At 32.4% G+C, this 27,793-nt stretch overlaps 1 protein-coding gene across 3 annotated transcripts in view; it reads left to right on the plus strand.

The window, feature by feature from the left end:
* The window catches only part of LOC129743836 (probable serine/threonine-protein kinase DDB_G0282963), a 378,781-nt gene that overhangs the window by 250,854 nt on the left and 100,134 nt on the right, over window positions 1-27,793 (plus strand). The window contains exon 1 of one of the 3 annotated variants that reach the window (XM_055736048.1): window positions 16,714-16,770. The exons of the other annotated variants lie outside the window; for them this stretch is intronic. Coding sequence (XP_055592023.1) covers window positions 16,747-16,770 — 24 coding nt within the window. The 5' untranslated portion in view covers window positions 16,714-16,746. Of the gene's footprint in view, window positions 1-16,713; window positions 16,771-27,793 lie in introns of those variants that run through there. 3 annotated transcript variants of the gene reach the window in all.

Consider the following 27,793-nt stretch of genomic DNA (forward strand, 5'->3'; position numbering starts at 1 on the left):
AAACGTTCTTTTTCCTAATCAAGAATTCACATTTCTAATCGTAATAATTTTTTTCACAATTCAAGATACTACAGTGGTCGAGCCTGCATAGAATTTATTTTCAAGCAAAATTGTAGTTCAGAATAAGGAACGTCATTTTGAATGATTTATCAATGATTTACCGGAAATAGCATCGATTTAAAACATTTATTATTATTTGTTTGGAAAATGTCGATTAATTTTACTAGTAAAATTTATTTTTTTTTTTAATTTTTGTTCTAATTATAAGCAAGAAAATGGGTTAGAAATCATTTTCTTTATTTCTTGTGTATTTTTCGTATTGTTATTATATTTGGCTAAATTTAAACTTCAAAAATCCTGATCAGATTTTTTTTTTAGCTTGGAGCGAGTGGTATTTATCAGGTTTAATTCTTATTATACTAAGAATGGTATACTGCGGTTCGTCAAATTATTCAAATTTGCAAACATTATCTACTGTTTGAGTAAAATAACCATGACTTTTTCAATTTTCTACCAATTTTGATAAATAACCACTTGAAATGTTTATTTTGAATCGACATTTGAGGTTCATTAAAAATCATAAAATGATACAATCGAATCTAAAACTGTCGATTCAACAAAATTTTCTTTTAAAAACGTTTTTTTGAACATTTATTTCAATCATAAGTTCAACAATATAAAAAATACTGTTGGAAAAAAACCAATAAATTCATGAATATTGGAACGACCTAATTAAACGTTGAAAAAGTGGATTTTTTAACAAAAAGCCAGATTGAAGATAAATTCAACGATTTGCTGTATGGACCTGATTTAATATTTTTTGTAACTGTTAAGAAAAACCTTATCCACAGATGCATTATGTGGTGCTTAAAAACGAAAACACAGATTTAGGATCTCGGTGAAACATCAGTTTCTTGAAGAGATCTTTTTTTCATCTTCATTCTTATGAACATTGGCGAAGATGACTCTAATTCTAACCACTATACCATAAGTCGGTAACCTGCAGCTAGCGATCCGCATTCGGCTCTATGTTTAGCTAACTGCACAAAAAATATTTATAAAATCGTGTTAATCCGATAATTAAGTCTTGTGACCTGGCATACCAGACACATTTTAAAATTGCATCCGCTGCAGGAAAAAGCGGAAAGGACCAAATGGCAAAAAATCATTGTTTGTAGCCTAATTTTACAATTTTTTTGTTTTCACTGTTTTTGAAGCATCAGAATAGAGATACAGATTTAATTTATCATTAATCGTAAATTAAAAAAAAATAACTGTTGTTTAAAACAGATGAAACTAAAATCAAGTTATTCATTTCCAAAACGTCTGTACCTGTATTTTTAAATCAATCGAACACAAAAGTTGAGCTGTAGCTAACAGGAAAATCAAAATTTATCATTTGCAAAAAGTAGTTCTTAGTTTATTATCAAACAACACATCACTTATCAAATTTTATATTTTAAGCACTCGCAATCACATTTTTGTACTCTATGAAAATTGATCAGTTGATGTCTCCAAAATATTAATCAACCAATTCGAAAAATTTTAACAACTTTGACGCGTAACAACATTGAAATATTGAAAAAAACCACCTCAATCGAAAGTTATTAATTTGAATTTAAAGTGATAATTTTAATGTATTTAAATTTAGTTATCTGATAAGCATTCCAGATTGCTGGTTTTAACCGGAGTTGCCCAAATTTTTTGAAGAAAAAATTGGGAATGCCAGGGCCGGTCCGGTTGCCGTATCGTATCGAGGAAAAAAGTCAGGTTTTTCCAGGATTATTCACAATTTTGACGAAATTCCATATTTTCAACCTGTTTTAACGAAACAAATTCACGTGCATTTTTTGGAATTGTATGATAAGATTTGAGATGTGCTTTAGAAAAAAAAAATCATTTTTCGAGTGTTTATTTTTCAACTTTTCTCTCACTTTTTTGTATAAAATACCAAGATTTAGGTGGATTGACCCGAATATAACCAGGTTTTGAGTTTAAAATTTAGAAACCCTATGTCTGGATTTAACCGGCCTGGATACGTACAGAAAAAAATCTGTAAATCTGACTCATACATGAAATTCAAATACAAATTTCCAAAATTCCAAGACTGAGAATTACAAATTAAAGTTTGACAACTTTTCAAATTCGAACCAACATTGAGAATCAATCAAAATTTAAATTCTGAAAATCTTCTTGAAAACTTCGGGATAAATACCTTATTCATTGATTGATTTATAGATTGATTGATCTTTACATCCCGATGTAGTTTTTTTTATAATTAAATGGTATTTATTGAAAAACAAATTTTGAGTCTTTGAACACACTTTTAATTTCAAGTCAAGTTTCAAGCACACAAATTTGAACGAAGTTTCAGTAACGGACATTTTTTATTTCATTTTTGATTAAGAGTTGATCACCGTTGGTTTTTTTTAAATTTACTTTTGTTTGGAAACTTTAAAACTATCCTTGCACTGATTTAGGCAGTTAAAATGTACTGTTTCTTTTTTATTTGTCACGAATTTTTAATGCAGGCTACAAAATCACATTATTGCAGATTTCTACTGGTCAAACCACAAATTTTCTTTTTTTTAGTAATCTATGCTTTAGCCAGCATTGATGAATTATCTACGATGTTTTGAATTTCATTCTTCATTCAATTGGACGCACAATACTGAAGAGTCACAAGTGGCATAAAATGAGATTTTTTATTTTCAGATGCATTAAATTCTGAAGACACGTTCGCTAGATGTCATAAATTTTAAAAATTCTACCAATTGTCAGGAGCATTATTTTTAAAGATTGAAAATTTTGGCTAGGGGAGAGGCGCTCTATATGCGCTATCTCTTATTCCAATATCATATCAAAAGCTTCGATTTGTTGAATTTCCGATTTCCAGATTAATAAGAAAGAAAAACCATTCAAATTTTTGTTCACAGAATCTGTACGCACGATAATTCAAGGAAACCCATATTTTTGGATCGATCTACTTTCCTCCAGAATATGCCAGTAAAGATTATTTCCAAAAATTTCTACTGAGCATAACAGAAATATTCAAAAGCTTCCAACCCGAATTCAAAATTCACCTGTATGGCGATTTTAATCAATCGAATCTGCAATTTTTACCCGATGAAGATAATGAGGCAATCCTCTTACCGATTTTTGGAGATAATGAAACATTACAATTCCTTTTCGATAATCTTGCTACCTTATGTCTTAATCAAATAAATCATGTGAAAAATGCCTGCAATCGCTATCTCGATTTACTGTTTTCAAACTTGACTGATGACTTTTGTATTTTGGAAGCTACTAATCCAATTTGGAAAAATGAGATCTTTCATACAGCTATCGAATTTTCAATAATATGTTCTGACAACAAAGGAATACCAGAATACGAATATGAGGAGACCCTTGACTTTTTCCATGCAAATTACACGATGATTAAAACTAAATTACAATCAGTTGATTGGCAATCATCATTTCAAAGCGAAAACCAAACTGTCAATCAGGTAGCTATTTTTTATAACATTCTTGGTAATATCTTAAGTAAATATGTCCCAATAAAAATAAAGCGACGAACGAATAATAACAGAAATCCGCCATGGTTTTCAAAAGAGCTAAAGCATCTTAGAAATAAAAAGCAGAAAGCGCATAAAAACTGGAAAAAGACACCATCGCTAGCTAACAGTTTAGAATATCAAGAAGCATGCAACCAACTAGCCATATGCATTAATACCTCCTTCGAAGAATATAATAGGAAAACAGAGGAAAACATTAAATCTAACCCAAGAAGCTTCTTTAAGTATGTAAGTTCCAAATTGAAAAGTAATAATTTTCCATCTCGTATGCACTTGGACAGCGCTAACGGTAATAATTCCCACGAAATATGTAATTTGTTTGCCAATTTCTTCCAAAGCGTTTACACCAGTTTTTCGGAAGCCGATCGCGACACTGCGTTTTTCGATTATATTTCCAACTCAGCATCATTGACTGTGGTAGATTCAATCACCCTTGAGGAAATACATAAATCAATTTGCTCCCTGGATAGCTCCAAAGGGCCCGGGCCTGATGGAATTCCTCCATTACTTCTAAAAAATCTTGTAAATGAATTAAGTATGCCCTTGTTTCTATTGTTCAACTCATCGTTGAAATCCGGTGTTTTTCCTCAAGTATGGAAAGAATCTTTTCTTGTACCTATTTTCAAGTCGGGGAAAAAGTCTGACATTAAAAATTACCGGGGTATAGCAATCTTATCGTGCATACCGAAACTTTTTGAAGCAATAGTGAATCAAAAAATATATAATCAAATAAAAACACTCATAACTGAAAAGCAACATGGATTTGTTAAAGGACGATCTACAGCGACTAATTTACTTGAATTCGTTTCTTATAATATCCACTCCATGGATCAAGGAAATTCCGTTCAGGCTCTATACACGGACTTCAGTAAAGCTTTTGATAGAATCGACATCCCTTTGTTAATTTTAAAACTACATAAAAACGGATTCAGTGCACAACTGCTGAAATGGATTGAGTCGTATTTGACAAACCGTAAACAAATTGTTAGATTCAATGGTTCACTTTCGAAAAGCATCTCCGTTACATCTGGTGTGCCTCAAGGCTCCCATCTCGGTCCCTTATTATTTATATTGTACGTCAATGACATTACTTATTTACTGAACCAGCTAAACGTGCTTATATATGCAGACGATATGAAGCTCTATATGATAGTCAATAACGAAAAAGATTTCAGGGTGTTTCAAAATGAAATAAATATTTTTTACAAATGGTGCAGTAAAAGTCTACTTGAACTAAACGTGAAAAAATGTTCACATATTGTATTTACAAGGAAAAAATATCCGTCATATGAAATTGTTACATTAGGAAATGAGCCTGTGGAGAGAATCAATAAGATCAGAGATCTAGGTGTTATATTGGACTCAAAACTTACCTTTGTAGATCACTATAACTCAGTGATTCAAAAATCAAATAGTATGCTTGGCTTTATAAAACGTTTTAGTTATAATTTTCAAGACCCATATACATTAAAAACATTGTACACAGCTTATGTCCGATCCATACTTGAGTACTGTAGCGTTGTGTGGTCTCCCTTTCAAATTTCTCATAAAAACCGTTTAGAATCCATTCAGAAACAATTTGTTCTATTTGCTTTACGAAATCTAGGATGGTCTCAGAGCCAATTACCAAGCTACGAATCACGCTGTTTACTAATAAATATTGAACCATTAACTGTTAGAAGAGAATTTGCTGCAATCTCCTTTGTAAACGACATAATTAATCAGCGTGTTCAGTCTACTTATCTTCTAAATCAGTTAAACTTTTATTGTCCGAGTCGCCAGTTGAGAACTAGAAATCTGTTTATTTTAACCTCTGCTCGAACTGATTATGGTAAAAATAGTCCAATCAATTGTCTTATGAAGAATTATAATAAAAACTACCAGAACATAGATTTTACTATGTCTAAACAGCAGCTAAAAAGTGCTTTTTACGGCAACAGGCACTTAAGAACCTAATATTGTAGTATTTAAAGTAATATTAAGATTGTACTACTAGTTTTAAGAATACATATGTAGCCTACGATGTTTGGCGAAATAAATCTATATATATAAAAATGAATGTTTGTCTGTCTGTCTGTTCCCTATAGACTCGGAAACTACTGAACCGATCATCGTCAAAACTGGCATCTGAGGGTTTTTGAGGCCGGGGATGGTTTCTGTAATAGTCAAAACTCCATCCGACTTAAGGAAGGAGATGCTTCCATACAAAATTTGTAGTTTTTCGAAACAAATTAAAGTCATGACATCCATTTTCTTGAGATTTTTTTTTTCCTTTGGGCGGTTTGTTTTTCGTCTCTATGGTCGAGGCGTCACGGCCAACGTCGCAAAAGGATAGTAACCCAGGCATAGCATACTGATCAGTAGGAATATTTTGGCGCGTATTTCTCAACCAAGCATATTTTCTTTGAGGGGTTTGTTTTTCGTCTCCATGGGCGAGCAAACGTCGTCGCAAGAGGATGGTAACCAAAGTTCATTGGTTGCTGGAAAATTTAACAATAAGGCGCCTGTTTCTCAAACACGTGGGGCGATATGCAACCTAGATGTGTTTTTTTCTTGCTTATTTGATTTGTACACAGCACGTGGTAATAAATGACGCCTAGATGTGACACGGATTGGTATTTTATTAATCGAATCAAAACCAATTGAAAGATTTGCTAAAATACTTCCATATTTAGTTCGTGTTAATGTAGGTAGCATTCGACTTTTCATTCAAGGAACATTAGAACATGTTCAAACGTTCAACTTTTTCTGTTAAAAAAAAATTAAAAATTAGGTTTTCTTCTAGAAATTGTTACTTCGGCCCAAATACACAACTGAAACGAATTTAGAAATAAAAATGGGAGCTTCTTATTTTAAATAATTCTGAAAAAAAAAACCATTGTTCTTTTTGCTTACATACCAATTCAAGTACGTACTTAACATGAAAAGTGTTTTTTTGTTACATGGCTGCATAAAAGAGACTTTTAATCCGCTTCGTTTTTGAAAAGCGAGACTTTAGAACCGATATTCAACTGGACGCAAAATTTTTAAAAGAAATTTTTAGTTTACCCTTAAAGTGTTAAAAACAATATTCCCTCCTGTCAACTTACACGGTGGGGTAAGGGCAAACGTCGAACTTTTAAGAAATTCATCTTCAAAATGATTCAATATGTTGGAAAGACCAGAAGGGGTATTCCGAATGTTGAAACTGCAGCGGATATTGAAAATTCTTAAATGTCTTTGTAAATGAAGGTCATTCCCTTTGAACAACATTCGTTAAAAGTGGAGTAACAAACATAAATATATACTGCAGGAATACTGCAGAGGTATCAGTGAAACTTGATAAAACAAAAAACAGGAATTCGTATTAAATCCATTTTAAAGCCATTACTCTGACGCATCTGTAAATAAGCTTTGCATTGACACTTGCCCCAATATGCGGGACAAATGTAAACTTAGAAATTTGTTTTTAACTAAATTTTTGAAAATTTGACTTTCAAAGAAAAAATAAAAAAAAACGCTGAGAACTTATTTAGTGATGCAACTTATATTTTTTAAATATTTATATGTTTACCGTAGTAAATTTATTTAAAAAAAAAGAAATTTGCACTGTATTTAATACATAACTAATTTAATATATTTTTCATTACCATGATAAGTGCTGTTTGGGTATCGAGCCGGTTAAATTTGCCTACCTTCTTCAAGCAATGGGGGACAAAATTGAAAAAGATGGGAGAGCTCCCATGTAAATTTAACCTTCCAAAGCCGTTCGCTAAATATCCGTTTCGGGGGAATATGAGTTGTAATTTGATTTCGTTCTCCTGGCTGTAAATGTTAACCGATTTTGATGATATTATATTCATTGTGTAGGTAATTTATTCTAATTACTCAACATTTCAAAATAAAGTCGATATATATTACCAGGTTTTCAGAAACTGGTTCAGAAAGTTAAAAGTCCGAAAAATCAATTTTATTTTTAAAATACTCATTTCTTCTGACAGCTTTTTTGTATTTAATTATTTCATTGATGTTTGAAATTGTCAAGAATCCATCTATCCGACAATGTATAGATATGTTGGGGTCCAATGAAAGTTTTTACCGCTATGACAGATCTTCCGGTAGAAAAAAGTCTTACTTTAAAAAAATGACATCCAGATTTGGCTTTGCTTAGCTGTATTTCATTTCTCAATGAACCGATTTCAAAAACTCAAATTTTAGTTTTTTAACGTTAATTTGGTCATTATTTTCATAGAACATACTTGGTCTGTCAAAACTACCAGTTCATCAGTATATTGGAATGATGATAAAGATGTTTGAAATGTGCGCTTCGGGTCATATTGACCCGAACGGCTTTGGAGGGTTAAGATAAAGAGCTTTTCAAAGAAGGGACGATATTTAAAAAGGTTTTTTTGGGTACAGAGTACAAATTTCAGATCTTGAAAAACGAGTTTAGAGATCAGTAAATAATATATACCATCTTTAAATTGCTATTCAGAACTGCAGCTGCAGCTCTCATTTCAAAGTTGTTGGTTCTGAAGTATGATGAGGTTTGATTTAAAACAATGGTCTCTATAATCTAAATTTTAATAAATTTTTACAAATTACATCTATTTCCGGAAGGTGTAGCAAAGCACAACGGGTCAGCTAGTAAATAAATAAATTAAAGTTCAATATATTATAACAAAACTGACAAAAATCTTGTTTTAATTTTTAAATTTTCTTGGCTTTATATAACAATCAAATTTTTCCTTGCCATATTTAAAAAGCGTATTACCCTCAAACTGCACTAATTAGATACGTTGAATCTCCAGCCATATCGTCAATCGGCTGTATGCGCATATTACCCAACATGCGCATTTAGGAACACTTCCCCTACATAAATATTAGTAAAACCTTACTTCATACTTTTGGTGAGGATTAGCTTAATCTGGTAAATGTCATAAAAAGTTTGATAATTTCAAAAAAATTGGTTCCACTTTACTTTGTTGTTTTGTAAGCTTTTCTTTGCCGAAGAAATTATAAATATTTTGCTTATGATAATATGTTCAAATCTTTCACTCTAACATCATACAAAGTATTCATTTAAGTTTGATATGGATTTTAATTTTCTTAACTTAATATTTTCCAACGCACTAAAATTTATATAAAATCAAACCATGTTATAAGAGTTGACGATCCAGAAGAGAATCCATATTCTTTAGGGTAATCAGAAACAGATTTAAGGGGGGGGTAGGGTCTATCACTTTAAAAAAATCGATTTTTTTATTTTTTTATTTTCTTATTGGAAAACATTTCAAGAATGTTGTGTCAAATTTTCAAGTCAATTGAAGCAAAACTGTAGAAGTTATAGGCCTTTATCTCCTCCTATCTAATACTGCAAGAAAGCAAGAGCAGAAACTTCAAACGCGTTTTTCTCGAAAGCACATTTTTAAAGTCCGTGGACATCGTCATTTGAAAACTACTTATCCGATTCTTTTCAAATTTGGAACATATTTTCTACATATAAAATACCAGACCCCAACGTTTTTCTTTTTCGATTTTTTTACTTTGGGAAGATTTTACAGGTGAAAAATGGCGGATTTTTAAGTGAAAAATCGTAGTTTTTACTTCAAACAGCCACAAAAATTTCATAAAAATATTTTTAAGTTAAATAAAAACGTTGGGGTCCAGAAAAACATCTATTTAAAATATTTTGCTCGGATTTTTTGACTTCAGATGATTCTCTGCTGAGATACAGTGTCCACCGCAAATCCTGTTTTCTAAAAGGCATCCTCGAAAATGCTCCGTTACCGGCTCATTTTTCAATATTTTTCTACGAAAAAATTACTAAATGTTCTTTTAACAATGCTTTGTTTAATGCAAACAATTTGAATACATTTGTTTGAACGATAGCTCTAGAAAAAAATCGTGAAAATGGTGTTTTTTTATACCCGTTAGACCCTACCCCCCCCCCTTAAAAGAAGTATCCAAGCGTTTGAAGAAAACTCTAATGGTTTTAAAGTTAATTTCGTTAATTTAATGTTCAATGATCATTCATATATTTTGTTTATTTTTTAACAAAAACAATAAATCTTTAATGCGGCTCTTTCAAACTCTAAAATTAAAAATTTGAAAATTTTCGCTCTTCCTACTCAAAAGGTTGCCGACCACTGCACTATACCAAAGCTGCTGGCCGCTGTAAAAATTCCAAATTGTGTGTAAATATGCTGTTGGCTGTTATTATTCCACAGTCAGCTTATTCTGTACTTGTTAATATTCAAAATAAAAAAAAAAAAAAAGATCTCTGAAAAAGCATTTTCAGAATGACAAATCGAACAATTTTTCCTAAATAATAAGAAAGATCGATTTTCTTCATTTCTTCTTTCATTCTGACCGTGCCGCCATCAGTACTTTCTTACTGTCAGAAGCATTCGACAAAAGCGCCAATAAAACCATTAAGTTTCATTATTCACTCAGTCGCTTACTTTTACGACGCATCCGTTCAATACAATCGAGAACGGCTTGCAGTTGATTGGCAAAATTGTTCGCGAGAATAGAACCTTTGCCGATCGGGACACCTTTAGACACATTTTTCACATCCAAACGCCGCCTGATCATCGACAGAACAGAAGTCAGCCGGAGAAAATTGCATCCTATCAGCGATAACAATAGGCTAATTGAGTTTTATTTATTGAAACTTCATTAGTTTCTATTTTCTGTCAAAGGCTTCTCTTGGAGCGCGTTTTTTCTCTCTCTTTGAGGGACACTGAAACTATTCGTTGGAAATTTAAAACTGTTTCTTGAAAATTAGAGTTTTTCTAGTTGTTTACATAAAAATTGTTTTCCTTGGGGTATGTGTATCTAGGTACCCTTGTTTGATCTATTAATTTCACGGCTATGAACTAACCATATTTTGAAATACATTTTTCTCAGTGTGCCACTACTGGCCGAAGTTAAAAGCTTCGGGTGATGAAGCAGATTTCTGCTTCTAGATCTTCCGGTGGCACAATCTTTTCCGAGCCTTAAGCTTTCTGTGTTCCAGCAGCAGCAGCTAAAAGCCCTTGGAGTATCAACAACATACAACAGACATTCCAACTATGGAACTTTTCCGACAAGATTCTATCGCCTGCATCGGCCTCAACAACAACAATGGAGCCGCTTGATTGGTTTTTCTTCCACTCAATCGGTAGCTGGCAAAATCGCTAAGTTCCCCGGCCAAAAGGTTAACAACCCTTCTCTAGTTATTTTTTTTTAACTTAAAACGCGCTCTCGAGCGCCACTGATTGGCAATGCAAAAATTTCGTTTGAAATCGATGCCTAACTGCAACCCAAAGGTGAACGCAGCATAATTTATCACATGATCGGAGCGGCGCCAGACTTTTCATTCCGGTTCGGCTAAATTGTGCATCGTTAAATGTTTCATAAATGGAATAAACCATTTTAATCAGCAGGAAAGTAGACTTAATCTAACTAGTAGGAACAGAGCAACTGTTGCTGCAACTCTTAATAATAATTGCTGCCGCATGCAGTCTGATTTTTCACTCTCACTCTCGAGATTGGCTTAGATGTGGGGAAAATACTCACGTGTTTGGTAAACTTAACCAATCATTGGATAGAATCAACAACTCCTTGCTTCAGAATAATTTGCAGTTGTGTGTGGATAACTTTATTTCAAGTACATTTAAGGAAAACATATGTATATTAACCACATAAAGCTTAGTTCTTTTAGAAATGGGATACTTTCTTTTGCTAATAGCTCATTTACTAGTAATCGGACATTCAAAAATTTTATGGCATTTTGCTGCTTGTGAAGAGTACTTGCAGACCTATTTTTTCTAAAATTTAAAATTAACGTCTTTTTGAGATATTTACAATGTAAGAGAAAAAGAAAAAAAAACACAGTTTCCTTCAAAATCAGTCTTTATCAAATTGATAGCTGACAAAACCGTTGATTATCAAAGAATTACTGTGTGTGAGTGGTGGAAAAGTATGCAAACACTACCAAAAATGTCCACAAAGTTCAAATCAAGCATTGGAGTGAAGCACATGATAGAAAACTACGGTTAAGGGTAATCAAGAACAGCAAGTTTCATACCAGCATTTTAAATGAATAAACGGAAAATAAGTGTAGATCGCTGAAATGTCCAAAAAAATTTCTTCGATAAGCTGAAAGTGTTGCCTCGTTATGAGTCTTTCAAACCTAACCTAAAACAACAATTGTTTGCTAGTTCTAGAGCTTGTAAGCTGTGTATCCGGTACCGAGGCATTGAAACAGGCGAAGGGCGAAAAAACTTATAGAAAATCCTCTTTCAAACATATCCTAGCGTTTGAATCCTATACCATGTCTACTAGAGTGTTCCAAATGACCCGACATTTGAAAAAGTTACGCTGCAGGCTTAAATTGATCCTAGGCCTAGTACAAGGTCTCATGTCGAATTTGGGCCAGATCGGATCACGGGAAGGGGTCGCTCAACGAGCCTAAAGTTTGTTTGGGATTTTGAGACATTTTGTTAAGGAGGAACACGAAAATCCAGTTTTTCATGAACAACTTTGGTCCCCTTCGGCCGATTTCTTTTGAAATCGTTTTTTCTTAAAGCCTAAACTATGACAAATGTTGCATCCGAAGACTGCTTTTCGATTCAAGTTAACACACAAAAAAATGGTTATTTTTTTGAGGGTGATATTCATCACTGTTAATGAGAAAAACTGCTTCGAACATTTTGACGCAGCATTCACAGTGATGAAGATCACCCTGAAAAAAGTTACCCCATTATTGAAGTTTAATTACTTTTTTATCATAAGTCGAATCTCAATGCAGTCTTGGGATGAAACATTTGTCATAGTTTAGGAAATACCGGTTTTAAAAGAAATTTGCCGAAGGGGACCAAAGTTGTTCATGAAAAACTAGATTTTCATATTCCTCCCGAACAAAATGTCTCAAAATTCCATACAAATTTTAGGCTCCGGTGATCCGATCTGGCCAAAATTTGGCATGAGACCTTGTACTAGGGCTAAATAGGATCAATTTAAGCCTGCAGCGCATAACATTTCACAAGGTTAAAAATTCTCATACAAATTTGGGGCAGTCTAATGTCTACTCGTGGTAAGGTTGTTTTGTATAAAATATTTTGATTTGCCAAGATTCTGCTCCTATGAAAAGAAACATAAATTTTCAAAACAAAATCTTTGGTTTTCGCTGTATTTAAAAGCTTAAAAAGAGTTATCTTTTATGTACCCATGGCAACCTGCGATCTATATCAACCGAATAAACTTTAAGTGCAATCTGATGTCAGATTTTGCCAGCAGAAATTCCATTAAAACGCTTTAAAGTGGCTCAAAAATTATCAAGTTTGGTTAATTGGCAAACAGCTGTATACTCTAAATTGCCCTCAACTTCTTTTAAAAGAGAAGCATCGGACCGATTAGTAGCAGAAATTGAAAGAGGAGGATGCAGTCACCTACAATTCAGATTAGATGAAGTATAAGTTGGAAAAACTGATCAAAATCATGACTGAAATAAGGCCGATGAGAGGTACCAAGAATTAGATAGAAATGTGTCTTAAAAAAACGGTGAATAATTTTTTCAAATTTTTTTTCATGAATTATTATAAGATTACCTTTATTTTCTTCATAGAAAAAATTTCGATCAAACGAATGGTTTTTGAGGTACACGCATTCGTGACTGTCCCATTTCTAAATGAACTAAGCTTAAGTTAGAAAAAATATTTAAAAGTTCCAGTGCTCGATCATAAAAAGGCGACTCATCTGGAACACTTATTTTATTCAAAATAATCATTACCTTTACGTCGAATATCGTATAACGAACGATTCTACTTCTTTAAGACAATTGTTCTTCTATAGAACTAATAGAAATTTTCATAAATATATCTCAGGCCTCAGTGTTATTTCTGTTTAGCACAGCAAACATACAAGTCAATTTAACATTTGACTGAAAATTATTCTTCGCGATTCTATAAAAACTAGAAAACACAATTCAGGGCTTTCTTACTTCGATGGATATTAAAAATCTTACAACATTTTAGCCGGTAACATTTCGAGGGTAAAAGTTTTTTGTACTGCCACAGAATGCGAAAATAAAGATTTATTTTTCAAATCTTCTGTTTTGAATAGCTTTTTTCCCAAATTTTATCAACGTTCCAGTTTGACGAAGAAATCTATAAAAATTTCTTACTTGAAACCTCAAACCTAAAACTTAAATTCTTTGCTTGAATCTTAATTAAATGAAAATAATGATGATGCTTTTGAGATTTTTCTTGTGCGGCCAAAATAATTAGTCAGTAAGTTTTTACTCAACCAAATAAGGCTAAAACAAATATCAATTTCTTTTTTTTGTCAACCCCCACTCCCCCTTCGATATTTCAAAAAACCCGAAAGGGGAATAATGAAAGTTTGAAGAATTCTATGCAAATTTGAATTCAAACACCAAAATATGGTATATAATAAGGTTGCCAGAATTTTTTCAGCACGTATCTGGGCCGGACAAAACGGGCAATTTTTATATAAAAACCTGTCAAAATCCTGGCATTCGATTTCAAATTGACGACCATAAATCCGGGCAATATCCGGGCAAATTTGGTCAAAATTCCGAAATTCCTCAACACAAATCAAGAACAAAATATGAAAAAAAATTGGTTTTCATCAAAACTCATCGATTGTTTTTGGCTTCCAAAAAACCTTTCATGATTATTTTTATAAAACTTGCTCAAAAAAATTTCGTTTTGGAGGTGTTTGTTTTTTTTTTTTGTTTAATTTGCCGAATAAAGTGAAAAAATCCGGGCAAAATTCGGACATTTTTCAATGAAATCCGGGCAACCGGGCCGGGCCGGACTGTTCTTAAATTTAGTATTAAATATCCAACCTTAGTATATAATCAATATTGAGTTTAAAAAAAACTCAAATATTATGATGCTCAAAACCGAAAAAAGGATTTATGTTCGTCTCGAATCCAAAATTCTAAGGTATTGAGTAAAAGCTCAAAGCCAAAAATTAAACATGAAAGCTGGTTAAATTTTTACTCAACCGCTAAAGGGTTAATTTAATGTTTAAAAAAAATTGAAATCAGCTGAAAAAAATTGAAATCAGCTGAACATGTAGAGTGATGAACAATTCCGTTAAAAAAAACTTAAAATAAAATATATAACAATTCTAACAGTAAATTTCAAGACTGCCGTTGAAATTGCAAAGTTTTTTGAATTGCAGTTGTGTGACATGTTTAAAAAAATTGAATCAAATCGAGACTGTTCAGTGATAAACAAAAGATGAACTCTAAGGATACGATGTTTGAGGCTGAAAAAAACTAAGAAAACGAAAATATACGTAAAATTTAAATTTAAATTCATTGAATTTACAGATAAGGGCTTTTGTTTTTTTTTTTAACCAATCGTTTTCAAAGCTGTATATGTTTTTAAGAAAAACAATAGTTAGTTTTGATTCTTTATGTATTTTTTAAAAAGTTTGAATTTAAATTTTAACGTCGGTTCGACTAGTTTCGATCAAAACATTGGTTGAATCATCTGTCATTTACCGATCGAAACCTATTTTTATCTGTCATTGCATTGAACAAACCTGCTTATTTTGGAGATTTGACTGATTTGATTGATTTGACATTTCACTGTGGATTTTTTTTTTTTTGGTGAGTTCACGTTCACGTTCGCGTGCGAGTTCACAAGAACTGTGAACGGGGCTTAAGTTGTGAATAGCGTCTTCAACCGTGCATTAAGCCTTAAAACGATCCAGACTATCGTCTTGTAAGAAAACAGTGACTGCTAATCGCAATGAAAAGCAAAACCTTGCGGCACAAACAAGATTTCTGAAGCTGTAATGGACAACGAAACCCACGCATAGGCAGACTCCAGACAGCTTCCGGGACAAGAGTTTCATACAGCAACCGGTTGGGGAAATTTGGCAGACATTTTCGGACATATTAAACTATCAAAGTTTGACAAGAAATATCTCGTTTGGGAAGCTATCTATACCTGAGGCTTGTAAAGCGACATTTTGGTTGCAGTCGGGATTGTCAACCAGGAAATTTACGTAAAAAAAGTGTCATCAATAGCGTTTGCTGCCTTTTCTGAAGGAACATTACTTGTCTGTGCTGTTTTGGCTGGATTTGGCAACCTGAAACTTTGAAAAAGGCCATAGAGTGGTATGCCGCTAACAACACTCAAGTTGTGCCCAAGGATAAGAACCCTCCCAACACACCAGAACTTCGCAAAATCGACAAATGTTAGAAGGTAGTTAAACAAAACCGTAAGAAGACCCAAAACTGTTAGCTGCGATAAGCAGTTCAAAACAAACTAACGTTCTGCGAAGAAGATAGTGGATATGGTTACTGTACAAAATCTGATGGAAGGCGTCAAACGAAAGGCTTGCTAATTTGGACTAGGTCAACCGGAATCTTAACTGAGAATTTTCTCCGTCTTTTATACATATTGAACTTCAAAATGAAAGAAACTATGTTTTTTAACAAACAAATAATCGATTTACACGCAACATAGTGTCACCACTTTTATATCCAAATACCCTTAACTACAATAAACGTAGGTACTTAACCTTTCTTTCTACTTGAAAAAATCTGCAAATTTGTACTCACCGATAACAAAATAAAAATCCAAGTAACTAATAATTTTTCAACACTTCTTTAAGCATGAAACGTTAGTACCAATTTCATTTATCTTAGTTTCTCATCTGTTTCATCCATCTCTGTTTCGCTATGATAGTCAAACTTTTTCTCAGCGTTGAGTTCGATACTGTCCAGTATCATGTTTAGCGTTTGATATTTTCCTCGCCGTGGTATCTTATCTTTCCTCACGGATCTTGGCAACGAAACTGCATCTAAACAAGTGATTATTTATGGGAGACTGACCGGCTTAGTGATTTGGATCGATTTCTGTTTCCATGAGCCGTATTATCTAAACACGTGAACGAGCATGGGATAATGTTTGGTGTGAGAAATAACAGGGTTTTTTTTTCATTGATTTTGCTTCGGTTGCTTTAATATTCGTAGATATAATTTCCGAAAATTTAATTTTCCTCACAAATCAATTAAATAGACAGCTTGTGATTAGAGACCATTCTACCAAAATACCTACTTCGCAACAAATCAGCCAAACATAATTTTCTTCTTATTTCCCATCTTTTCAGGTTAGTAAACCAGCACCTGATTGACCGCCAATTTGATGATCGATAATTTATGCAATTTTGGAATCACATTGTTGTAAGTATAACCCTTAAACCATTCAGAAAAAAGCCCATAACAACACCAACAGCAGGGCTCATTCAGCCCATAATCAAAACAAATAAACATTGAAATCCAATCGACTACCGATTCATGATATAACGAGCATAAAACCTGCCGATGGAAGCAGCTCAACAAACTGATTCCAAACTTGCTACTTAAAAGTACTTACCTACAACCTTTTTAGCAGCAGCAGCATACCTCGAATCGACACCCATTCAATGCATGTAATTAAGTAAATGCTTTTATGCTACTTAGGCTCGTCCGAAGGTGAATTGATTAGGCAAACTAGTCATGCCACGGCGGCGTTCCGGGTGGCTTCCTCCTTCTACCAATCGAAGGGTTTTTGGGGGACGGTACCATCGTTTAGTAGGGGTTTGGTTTCGGTTTATAGTTAGGTACCCGGGCTAAGTGAAATTCAATTGAAGTTTCATGCCGGAGATCGATTATTTGGGGAAATTTTCGTTGTTTTGTTTTCGATTCGATCCGCTGCCATTGATGGTGAGAAATACAATGTTGTTTACTTCCTCGGATGGAAGGAAGACAATTTTTTAAAATTTATGAATGCCTAAAATTGATATCGTTTGACAGCTTTCAATTGCTTAATTAGTATTCGAGATCATGAAAGCCGAGGCCGTACGAATGGAAGGGGAGGGTTTTAGGGGTTTAAGTACTCCCCCTCCCTAAGTGTTTTTTTTTTTCATGTAAACTTTTCTGTCGTCGTTCTAAAAGAAGTATTAATAAACATATCAGAAAGTTGGCTATTTAAATTGGGAATTTAATCCTAAATCAGTCTAGGCCAGGGAACGCGATTTCAGGGTAGTTTTATACATACATTTACTCCAAATATCAAAAGAAAAATTAGTCGATGGAGCCTTAAGTGCAAATTTTAACGCATTTTCGTTCGATGTCCTCCATCAAAGTCTTTACAGTGTCATCCGGTACCAGTTTTTCAGTTTTTTTCATTTTTTTAACATGTTCTTCTCGTCTTTGAATGTCTTCTTGCTCTTCCTACTGCACCTCCGGGCATAGTTCCAGATGGTTTGACAGGTTCATGTCCTTTAGAACAAAACGAACAGAATTGGCCTCATACTACTACAGGACAATTTTAAAGGCTTGATGCCAAATCTGTCCAAAATAGCGGAGCTTCGTCGTGCTGCTGCAAAAACGGAAAAATGCGCTTCTCGAGACACTCAGAATTGTAGATCTCGCCATTTACTATGCCCTTTGTCACGAAAGGCTCACTCCTCAGTCAGCAAGACAAATGGCTGTAAAACTTAATTTAAATACGCAATGTCATAATAATTAGCATATGCTTCATGTTTTCAATATTTACAACAATATTGGGAATGCTTATTTTTATTCATATCAGTTTTTTATTGACCATTCAAGAAATCACCCAATAAAATCAATCAACAAATTTGAACACAATACTTTCGATGGCTTCAAGATACTCAATTTGTAGCTTATGGTCCAGTCAATGCTGAATTTCGGTGGTTTTTGGTTAAGATATCTTCGCGGTCCAAAAAAAGTTGCGGTCCTTAATATGTTAAGGTCGAAAAACAATTAAAAATCGAAAGATGGACACTGATACTGCATAAATTAAGGGGTTAAATTTTTTCCATTACTTATAAAATTTCAACTAAAAAAATTAAATTTTGCCTTCATTCAATTCCCTAGGCCCTCGCACTATTCCCCTTTATTTTTTTTCCTTCAAACCTAACCAGTTTCTAGCCTTTTGCCCAGAACTGGCTTACTCTTGGAAAATGTCACTATTTTTTCAATATCAAAAATTTACCTCAAAATACAACAAAAACTTCTTCAAACTTTACATTTACTATGGAAAAAGTTGAATTCTCACCTGTTTGCTTCTAAACGCTTTGAATTCATCAGGAAGGGTGTTTGTTTACGAGCCTTCGAAAAAATGAATATTTCAATATTTTGAAATTACATTTTTACTAATATTTGAAATTTTCCAAAAGAAACCAAGTTTTTCCTAATTTGAATCTCAACCTATCGGTTTTTAAACGTAGAAAAAAGTTTTGAGATATTTTAACTTCAGACTGAGTAATTGATGATTATCTATGTGGAAAAAATTCATGTTGATCAAAGCTACCCCGGTGATCATTGCTACCCCGTTTTACGGTACTTTAATCTAGTACTTTTTTTAAAGAAGAAAGAATGATAGAAAGGGAGATATTATTCTATTCCTGTGCATTGGTTCTTATGCCCGAAACTTTAAATTCTGGTTTGCATTCTATTTCTGATGTTTCTGAAATACTGATTTTGAATTTTCAAACTAGACCGATTAAAATTTATTTTCAAGCAAATTCCTAGTTTAGGATAAGGTTAGTCTTTTTTAATACTTTATCAATGACCTACTCATTAATTTTAAACATTGATAAACATTTTTTTTATTTTTCTATTAAGTTTGATTTAATATTCCGAAATTTGTAACGCTTTTTTCCTAATTCAAGTCAACTGCTAGTTTTGCCCAATTGAAATCATACGTGAAAATTTTGAAGAAAAATCTAAATTGACTTTAAAGAATAGATAGGAATAGCAACACTGTAGAAAATGTACTAAAACTTTACATGAAAAGTTTATTCTCTAAGTGCATGTCTATCGAAGGCAGAATGACGATCTGAGTTGAAAGAAGAAATTTAGAACTTAACACTATAATTAAACACTAGAGGTATTGTATTTGTTGCTTCTATAAAAAATGATTTGCTACCAATGTCGTTCATTTTTATTATTCAAAGGAAACGTTGGAAAATGAATTCTATGGTTTTTATTAAGTGAAAATCATATTAGTGTTGGATTATAACGGGTAAATTCTTCATTGAACACAAAACTTCGTCCTTCGGTGAAAATCAACTTAAAAAATACGTCATTTTAACAGTGCTATGAAAATTTGCTACAGTGCTGGCCTATATGGCCATTGCTATCTAAATTTTATAAGTTATTTTTAAATTAAGTTTTAAAGTCTTCGAGAGAGTTGTTTATTTAAAAAAAAACTCTGAAGACCAATACTTAAAGACATTTTAAGTGAAGTCAGAATGTGTTTTAACGTTACACCCTCAAATCAGACTCTATTCCAATAATTATCTTCATAGGAGGTGGAATTATCGGCATAAGATTCTATGCCAAACCGGCATTAACAAGCTTTCTAATAACCGGCATTGTCCTCTCAGCGCATCCGCATTGGTCATGTCTGAAAGATATAAAAAAAAACATATTATAATCAATTCTACTATAATTTTATTTCTTAACACATTGCGGCCAAAATCGAGAAATCTCGTTTTTTCACTTGCCGCGAATGTGCTTCTCTTAGAAGCATAACTTCGAATGTTGTAAGTTTTGTGTTAAAACTCTAATCTACTAAATTGAACACAACACGTTCAGTAACTCAAATACACTAAATTTGAAAAATTTGTTCTAGCATGTTTTGAAATAAATTATTCCGATTTTCGGTGTTTCTCGTAGTCCATAATGTGTTACAGCGATGTTTGATTATTGAGATAAACGGAGAAAAGCAAGGAAACATTTGTAAATAAATATTAAGAACACGTATCTTATAAAGAGAACATGATACTCACTAAAATATCTTACGAAATTTCTCGAAGAGACGAAAACGAAAGGAAGGGAAAATGCAACGTTGCTTTCAAGTATTACATATGCAGGGACGTGTTAATATTCACGAATATTTCGATGAAAGATCAACGAACCATTGTTGTTGTTGTTGTTGTTGCTGTTGACATCATCATTATCCGCTCACATGGTGCTCTTACAAAATATTCACCACAAACATTGCCTACCCTCAACAGCGACAACAGGTGAGTTGCTCAAAGGCAGAGAAGAAAACAACAGAAAAACCGGCAAAACCGAAAATACACTTGTCAATGCAGGCACGGCTTCTTGGAAAGTTCAATTTGGTAAGGTAGAAGCCAATATAATAATCAATAAACCTTACATCGGTTTAGCGCTGAGGCATGTGTCGTGACGAAAGTTTAAGCGTTCGAAGTTTTTATTTTCGTTTATGGTAGCAGCAAAGTTTGGCAAACATTTCAAGCCTCCACTTTTAACGAATCGTGCTGCCGAAACGGAGGAAACAGAACTCCATCTAGGTAGGTAAACACAACACTAGGAGTGAGAAAAAAATATGGCACTACGCGAAGGAACAGAAAAGGTTAAGTCAACAATTTGCATAATCTCACGTTTGCTCAATGAGGTCAAAGTTTTGCTTCTCAGGGCTCTATGGAACCTACATTCAATTATGGAATGACGATTGTAAACCATCCTTCTAAAGTGTTTGTTGACTATACTCAAAACTTTTTATCAATTTCACAATTGTCTCATAGTCCCTCAACATCCGCATTACGAAACTGAACCTACAATCGTACAATCGAATTTCACTATCACTACGCTCAATTACGTTAATGAGTCTGCAAAAAAAAGTCATCAACCAAAAAACAATTTTCCCAACATTGCCGGAGGCTCTCTTCCAGAGAGAAATGCACTTCATCTGACCACAATTATAAGTAGCCCCTGATTGTTCTCCACATCATTCGTCATCGTCAACGCGGTCCTTTTCAATGATTTTTTGTCATCTTCTCAGTTACTCCACATTGGACTGAGTCGACTTGAGATCATTTTTGAATTTCTCAAACCCTGAGGTCTAAAAATCTTCGTTTCGGTTCAAAACTCATTCATGATTTTTTACAGAATTTTTAAGTTACGTTTACATAAGTGAATTTGAACTGTTAGGTTTGAACGTGAAAATTGAATATTTTGTACTGGAAAATCCACATCATTTTTGTTTCTTCTGTGTGACCGAGCCTGAAAATGTTGTGTTTGCCAATTTATTATTTCACTTGAATGAATTTTCCGCTGAACAACTATGTTGAAAACAGAAACTTCGTATCTTATTAGGCAAAAAAGTTATTAGCTGTTTATAAGGGGTATGTCTTTTGGCATTGAAAAACAAAAAAATTAATTGACATCACTGCTGGTGCCTCGTGAAGTATTGCATGCAGGGTGCTTACAGCTAGACTGTAAGCATTTTGAGGAAAAGTAGGCAAGGGGTATCAAAAGTTTCTCAGTGGTGGAGAGTGGAAACGGATCGCTATTTGACAGCCAGTTGTTCGCCTGGCATGCCTACCATTACAATTTCCTGTCACAAGATGGTCAATTCCGTGTTTTGGTATATTAACACACCCGTAGCTGTAAGCATCCTGATGCTAGGCACCAAGCAGTGTTGTCAATTGAATTTATTATTTTTCAATGCCAAAAGACATACACCTAAATAAAATACTAAGTTCCGGCCTTCGACAAAGTTGTTCAGCAAAAAAATAACTTAAAAAAATTTATAAATTGGAACAAAAATCATTAGCAGGCTCGGTTCCACAGAAGAAACAAAAATTATGCTGATTTTCCAGTACAAAATATTCAATTTTCCCGTAAAAACCTAAAAGTTCAAATTTATTCTTAAACTCCTCTATACATAAATTTAAAAAAATCCTCTTCTTCAAATTTATTCAAGTAAACGTGCCTTAAAAATTCTGCAAAAAATCATGGATAAGTTTTGAACCAAAACGAATCTTTTTTGACCCTAGGATTTGACAAATTTCAAAAATGCGTCAAAATCGACTCAACCTACTCCACATATACCCAACGACTTCGGCGAAATTACTTATCAACATGCAATGAAAGTAATTGTCCAAAACAGTTGAATCGTGTGGTTGGTTCCAAAGGATCAGTTTTACAGTTTGCAGTTTTGGACTTTCCAAGTCGGAACTATCTCTCTCGTATTTTTGTCTTCCTTTTTGTTCCTCGAAGGCAACGTACGAGTTGGTAATCGAAAGTTTTGTGCAACTGCTACGTTTCGTTGCGAGGGAAAGTACTTGATTTTCTGATATTATTTTTATCATTATAATCGGTGGTCATTTCCATTATATCCTTATCGTGGCTTTATCCTTTTTTTGTAGTTAGTTGGTAATATTTCTCAAACTTTACAAGGGACATGACTTTTTAAGTTTACGAAGCAATTTATAACTGGGAACATTAAACTTAGCAATCCCAACCTCTTTCAAAATCGTTATTAAAATTAAAAAAAAAAAAATGTCATAAAAAATTTAAATTCCAAGCAAACTCCGTAAACCAATTTTCCGTCACCCTAAAATTGTGGTGAAATATGCCTGTGAGACTTAGTAATATGCAATTCAACCGTGTCACAACGTTGATTCAATCATGCATAATATTTCTTCAGAAGGTGAAATATGTATGATTAACGGTTTATGATTGTACTTTATTTCGCGAGATTTTAAATTCCATTTGATTATAAAGCTTCGTTAGAAGAGTTTTCAGACATCTGCTTTCCAATTAAAAACATGGTAAATAGTCCTTTTTAAGTAACTATTTCACAGGTCTGAATTTCAGTTATTTATTACATTTTATGCCTTTTGTTGTTTCATTACAAATTTTATGATACGATTCAGTTCAGTTAATTTCATGTCATTTTTTCTTCGAGTTCAACGAAATATTCAGAGTTTCCAGTTCAAATAAAAAAATCATGGGAAATTGCGCAGAACTAGGCTTTGTGCATTTTTAACCAGTCAGGCTTAAAAATGCCTAAAATTAGAAAATATTCAAAATTTCATGATTAAAAAAATTCCACATATAAATTGGTAATGTTTAAATTGTTTTCCCAGTCTGATCATGTTTTTTTTCACTCAGATATATTTGAACAAAAATTTCTTATATTAAATTTTTTCAAATAGGATATAGAACCAAGTTTTCAACAGGAACTGAAATTCATAAGCAGTTTCATTAAATTTCTAGTTTTTTTTCTGATAACGTTGCAACCATGCCCCTAAAAATAATTCTATATTCGTGCAAAATCTTCACTTTCATGTATTTACACTTGTTTTTACACCTGTAGGTTAGTACAATCAAAATCAGAAAAAAAAAAACATTTTAGAGAAAAAAGTTTCCAAAACGTTTATATCGATTTCAGTGCTTTAGACCAAACGAGAAAGAAAGGAATATAAAAAACTAGCTGAACCGGCAAACTTTGTTGAGCCTGTATTTTTGAGAATTTTTTTGTATCCAAGCACTGTTCCTTAGTCAGCCTACCTTTTGAGTGGATAAAAGCAAGTGGGTACCTTAATCTATCAAGTTTCAATTTAGTTTAGCAGTCATTCCTGTTCAAAAACTCCTATCTGATCAAGTATTTTTCAAGTTTTTTATCGATTTGTGTTTACCTCTGTATTTAAATACATTGAAGTCTTCTTTAAGCATGATCGTCAGGATAGAAAAATTAAAAAATGAATTGGACAAAACCAGATTATTTAAAGAATAATTAAAATAAACTTAATTTTTAATTTTTTCCATTATTTCAAATGTCGTTTTTTCGGACTTTGTACTAAATACACTAATTGTATTCTATTATGAATTGACAGAGCTGAGTTTGACAAATATTTAACAATTCACTATTCACTATCCATCTCATTTTACAGTAACACTTTTCTAATCAATATAATGTTTGAAAATGTCTTTAAAATTTGTGTCATCATTATCTTTTATCAATTTTCAGTTCGGGATTGGCAAATTTCACTATAAATTAGGAAATTAAAAAAACGAATTTAAACTGTCTTGTTTTTGGATTACTTTTCTCTTAGCATTTGAAATTTTGAATGAAAGCAAATCTATTTTTAGTATTTGGAATAAAAATTCAAAACAATCACAAATTATTAAATTATTAAAATTTTTGTTTATGATCGTAAGATGAGAAACTGTAATCCAACCAATTAAATTTAGTTCTGATTTTTTTTTGTTAATTTATATCAATATTCTGAATTTGGCTTTATGAATCTGGATTTTCAGTTATATTTGAACGTAAATTTAAAAGCTGATTTTCTTTGATCTTGATTTTATTTTTGTTGATCGAGTTCAAGTGTTTATATTCTTAAACTCACTTGTGCTTGAAAGATTGTTTTTTTGATCTGATATCTGGTACGAAACTTTTTTTTTGAATTTTTGTGTATTGGTTCAGATTTTTCTATATACTTAAATGTTTCGAAATTTTAGGTGGCATGCTTTTTACTTAAATGTTAAATTTTTATATTCTTTCAAGTTTGATGATATTATTGATTACGATCCTTTTTTCTGACTATTGAATCTGAGAGTTGAATCTAATATCAAGTTAAAGTCCTATATAGCTAAACTTTGGAAAAGTTCCTTTTAACAACTGAGCATAAAAGGTAGTGTGCATTTTTCAATGTTTCCTGATCCTCCAATCCGTTCTATGATAGTGATGCAATTTACTTGGAATCACAAAATTGATTACATTCAATTCTCAAACTGACTGGACAAATTCCTAACATCTTCTAAAAATAAATAAAGGTGATTTTTATCAGTTATATGACTTTCTGTTGGTGTTATCAAAACTCATCAAAAAAGATTTGGTAATGGTAATGTTTTGAGTCTATCGAAAATTTTACATCCATATTGCTTGAGTTGCTAAAAGAATATGACATTTCAAAAAAATTAACGGTGCACGAACAATCATCAAAAAAAAAAATTAGAAATGCCTTGTTCTGATGCAACAAAAACATTTTTTACATAATTCTAAAACTATTAAAGCAATTGGAAACAATTTTGGCATGGTAAGGTATTTGGAACCCAGTCATTTTTTATTATTATTTGAGGCCCCTCCTTTCTTCATTTCGGAAGATAGGAGGTGAGGAGTGGGGCTCCCATTCATTTTTTATTGCAAAACTCGAGAACCGTTCCACTAAATGGAACCAAATTAGACATGAATGGGTTTGTGAATACGGAAAACGTTTCTAAATATTGATATTTGGTACCACTCCCTCCTTCCTGTAGAGACATAGGAAAAAGAAAGGGGGCTCTCTTATAATTTTTTCCATCTTTTGAGAATTAGTCAAGCAAATGAAACCAAATTTGGCATGGAAGAGCATCTGGTACAAGAAATGGTTACATGATTATTTGAGACTCCTCCAGTCTTCCATTGGGGATATAGAAAGAGACAAAGGGCTCTCATAAAAATGTTTTCACAACCCGAGAACATATCGAAATAAAACTTTGTTGTTAAGCATTAGAAACTATTAGCGACAGGAACCAAATTTGCCTTTATGAGATGGTTTTTGGGTACGAAAGAATCCTAATAGCAATAGGAGATGGGTAGAGAAAAGAAAAGGGGTCTCTAATATAAGTTTTTTTTTACAAATCATAAACTTATCAAACAAAATGGACCTTACTGAGAGGATGTTTGCGAACGAATTTTTGGCTCATCAAGCTTATAAAACAAATGAAATCAAAAGTAGCATATGATGTTATTGAGATACTAATAATGTTTTATAGAAGTTTGTTAGCTCTTCTCACTTTGAATTGGAGATTCCAACCCAGTAAACACGGTGTCTTTCTAGAAGATGTTTAAAAGAAAAAAAAAACAGTATCTCTTTTTTTTTTCAGAAATTGAAAATTTAGCCTTTTCTTAGTCATTTCAAGACAAAATTTAAATATTTGGTCAGTGAATCCCCATACGATTTGGTTTTTTGAAGATTTATAGTCTGTATTTATAAATTTTTAATCTGAAAAATTATTCCAGTACAATGGAATTGCAATGATTTTCTTTAAAAATTTACTTTTATCTTTTTTTATCAAGTTATTGTCATTCTGAAACACAAAAAAATAACTAAGAAAGACTAATGATTTGGATCAAAAAACTTATTTTATATGATTTTTTTTAAATTTTTCTTTTTTGGAGTATCTTCGTTATAATTGGTGTTATTCAAATGTAAATTACACATTCATAAGTGTTTGTTTTGAAAAACGAATTCTGTTTAAATGGAAATTAAAGTTACATGAATAACAGAAGTCCAACATCCTTTGATTGGTTTCCAACGAAATATTTAAAAAAATTGTTTTTTCAAACTTGTTCTTTGAATTAATTCCGCAATATTTGTATGCTCAGATGCATATCAATACCTACGCATTTAAAAAAAAAAATTTTTTTGGTGATGTAACTAGTTTATGGTATTTTTCAATTTCTTTTACCTCAGATTAAAATTCAAACAAATCTCAGCAGATCAGTTTTCAATAGAATTTAAAATATAAAATTTAGTCAAAAGTAAAAGTAATTGCCCTCAAATCCGTACATCTTCGGCTACATAACATCAATTTGAAATCACTTTTTCTCATATTGAAGGTGATAAATTTTTGCATTAATGAATTAAAGATAGAAAACTATTTTTTCAGAAGAAGTTTCAATTTCATAGACGGTTTTGACCAGATTTTTGCATCTTGATTTTTTAGTTTCTAGAGGTTTCTACCACAACTGGAATACAATTGTAGAAATTATAGTTTTTTTACTGTTACATAAACGCTTCAGTAATGTTCTAATAAATAATAAAGAAGAACAGCAGTGTTCAATAGAACGACTCAAATAAGTATGGGAAGAGCAAAACATGATGAATTCAACGCGTTTTAGACTAGTTTTCTATCGATCATTTGCATTTTACTTTTGCCAACAATACCTACTGTTGATTTTTGTAAATTTGAAATCGACAAAAAGATAGCAATGCATTTTTTTGGAACAGTTTCAAATTTATCACAGTTTTAGACTAGATTTATCCATTTTAATAAAAATCCTAAAAACTTTAAAATTCAATTTGAAACAAAGAGTTCAAGGGATTATAATAATAATAAAGTAAGTTGAAAACTGTTGAAGCTAGGATTATTTAACCTTAAAAGAAATGCTTGCTCTTTGAAGAAAATTGGAGAATCACAGTGTACAGGAGGGTTACCAAAATTTGGCTTAAAAAAAACGTTTTATTAAACACTCCTTATAATGATCATTTTATCAAAAGAAAGTAACATGCAAAATTTAAGCAAGATAAAACTGCTGTAGTCACTTCCATTGAGATTGAAGTGCGAATGGGATTTTAAGACATTTGACTCAGGAGAAGTACAAAAAAAT

Source organism: Uranotaenia lowii, chromosome 2, assembly GCF_029784155.1.
Source record: "Uranotaenia lowii strain MFRU-FL chromosome 2, ASM2978415v1, whole genome shotgun sequence".
In the NCBI taxonomy this organism is placed as follows: domain Eukaryota; kingdom Metazoa; phylum Arthropoda; class Insecta; order Diptera; family Culicidae; genus Uranotaenia; species Uranotaenia lowii.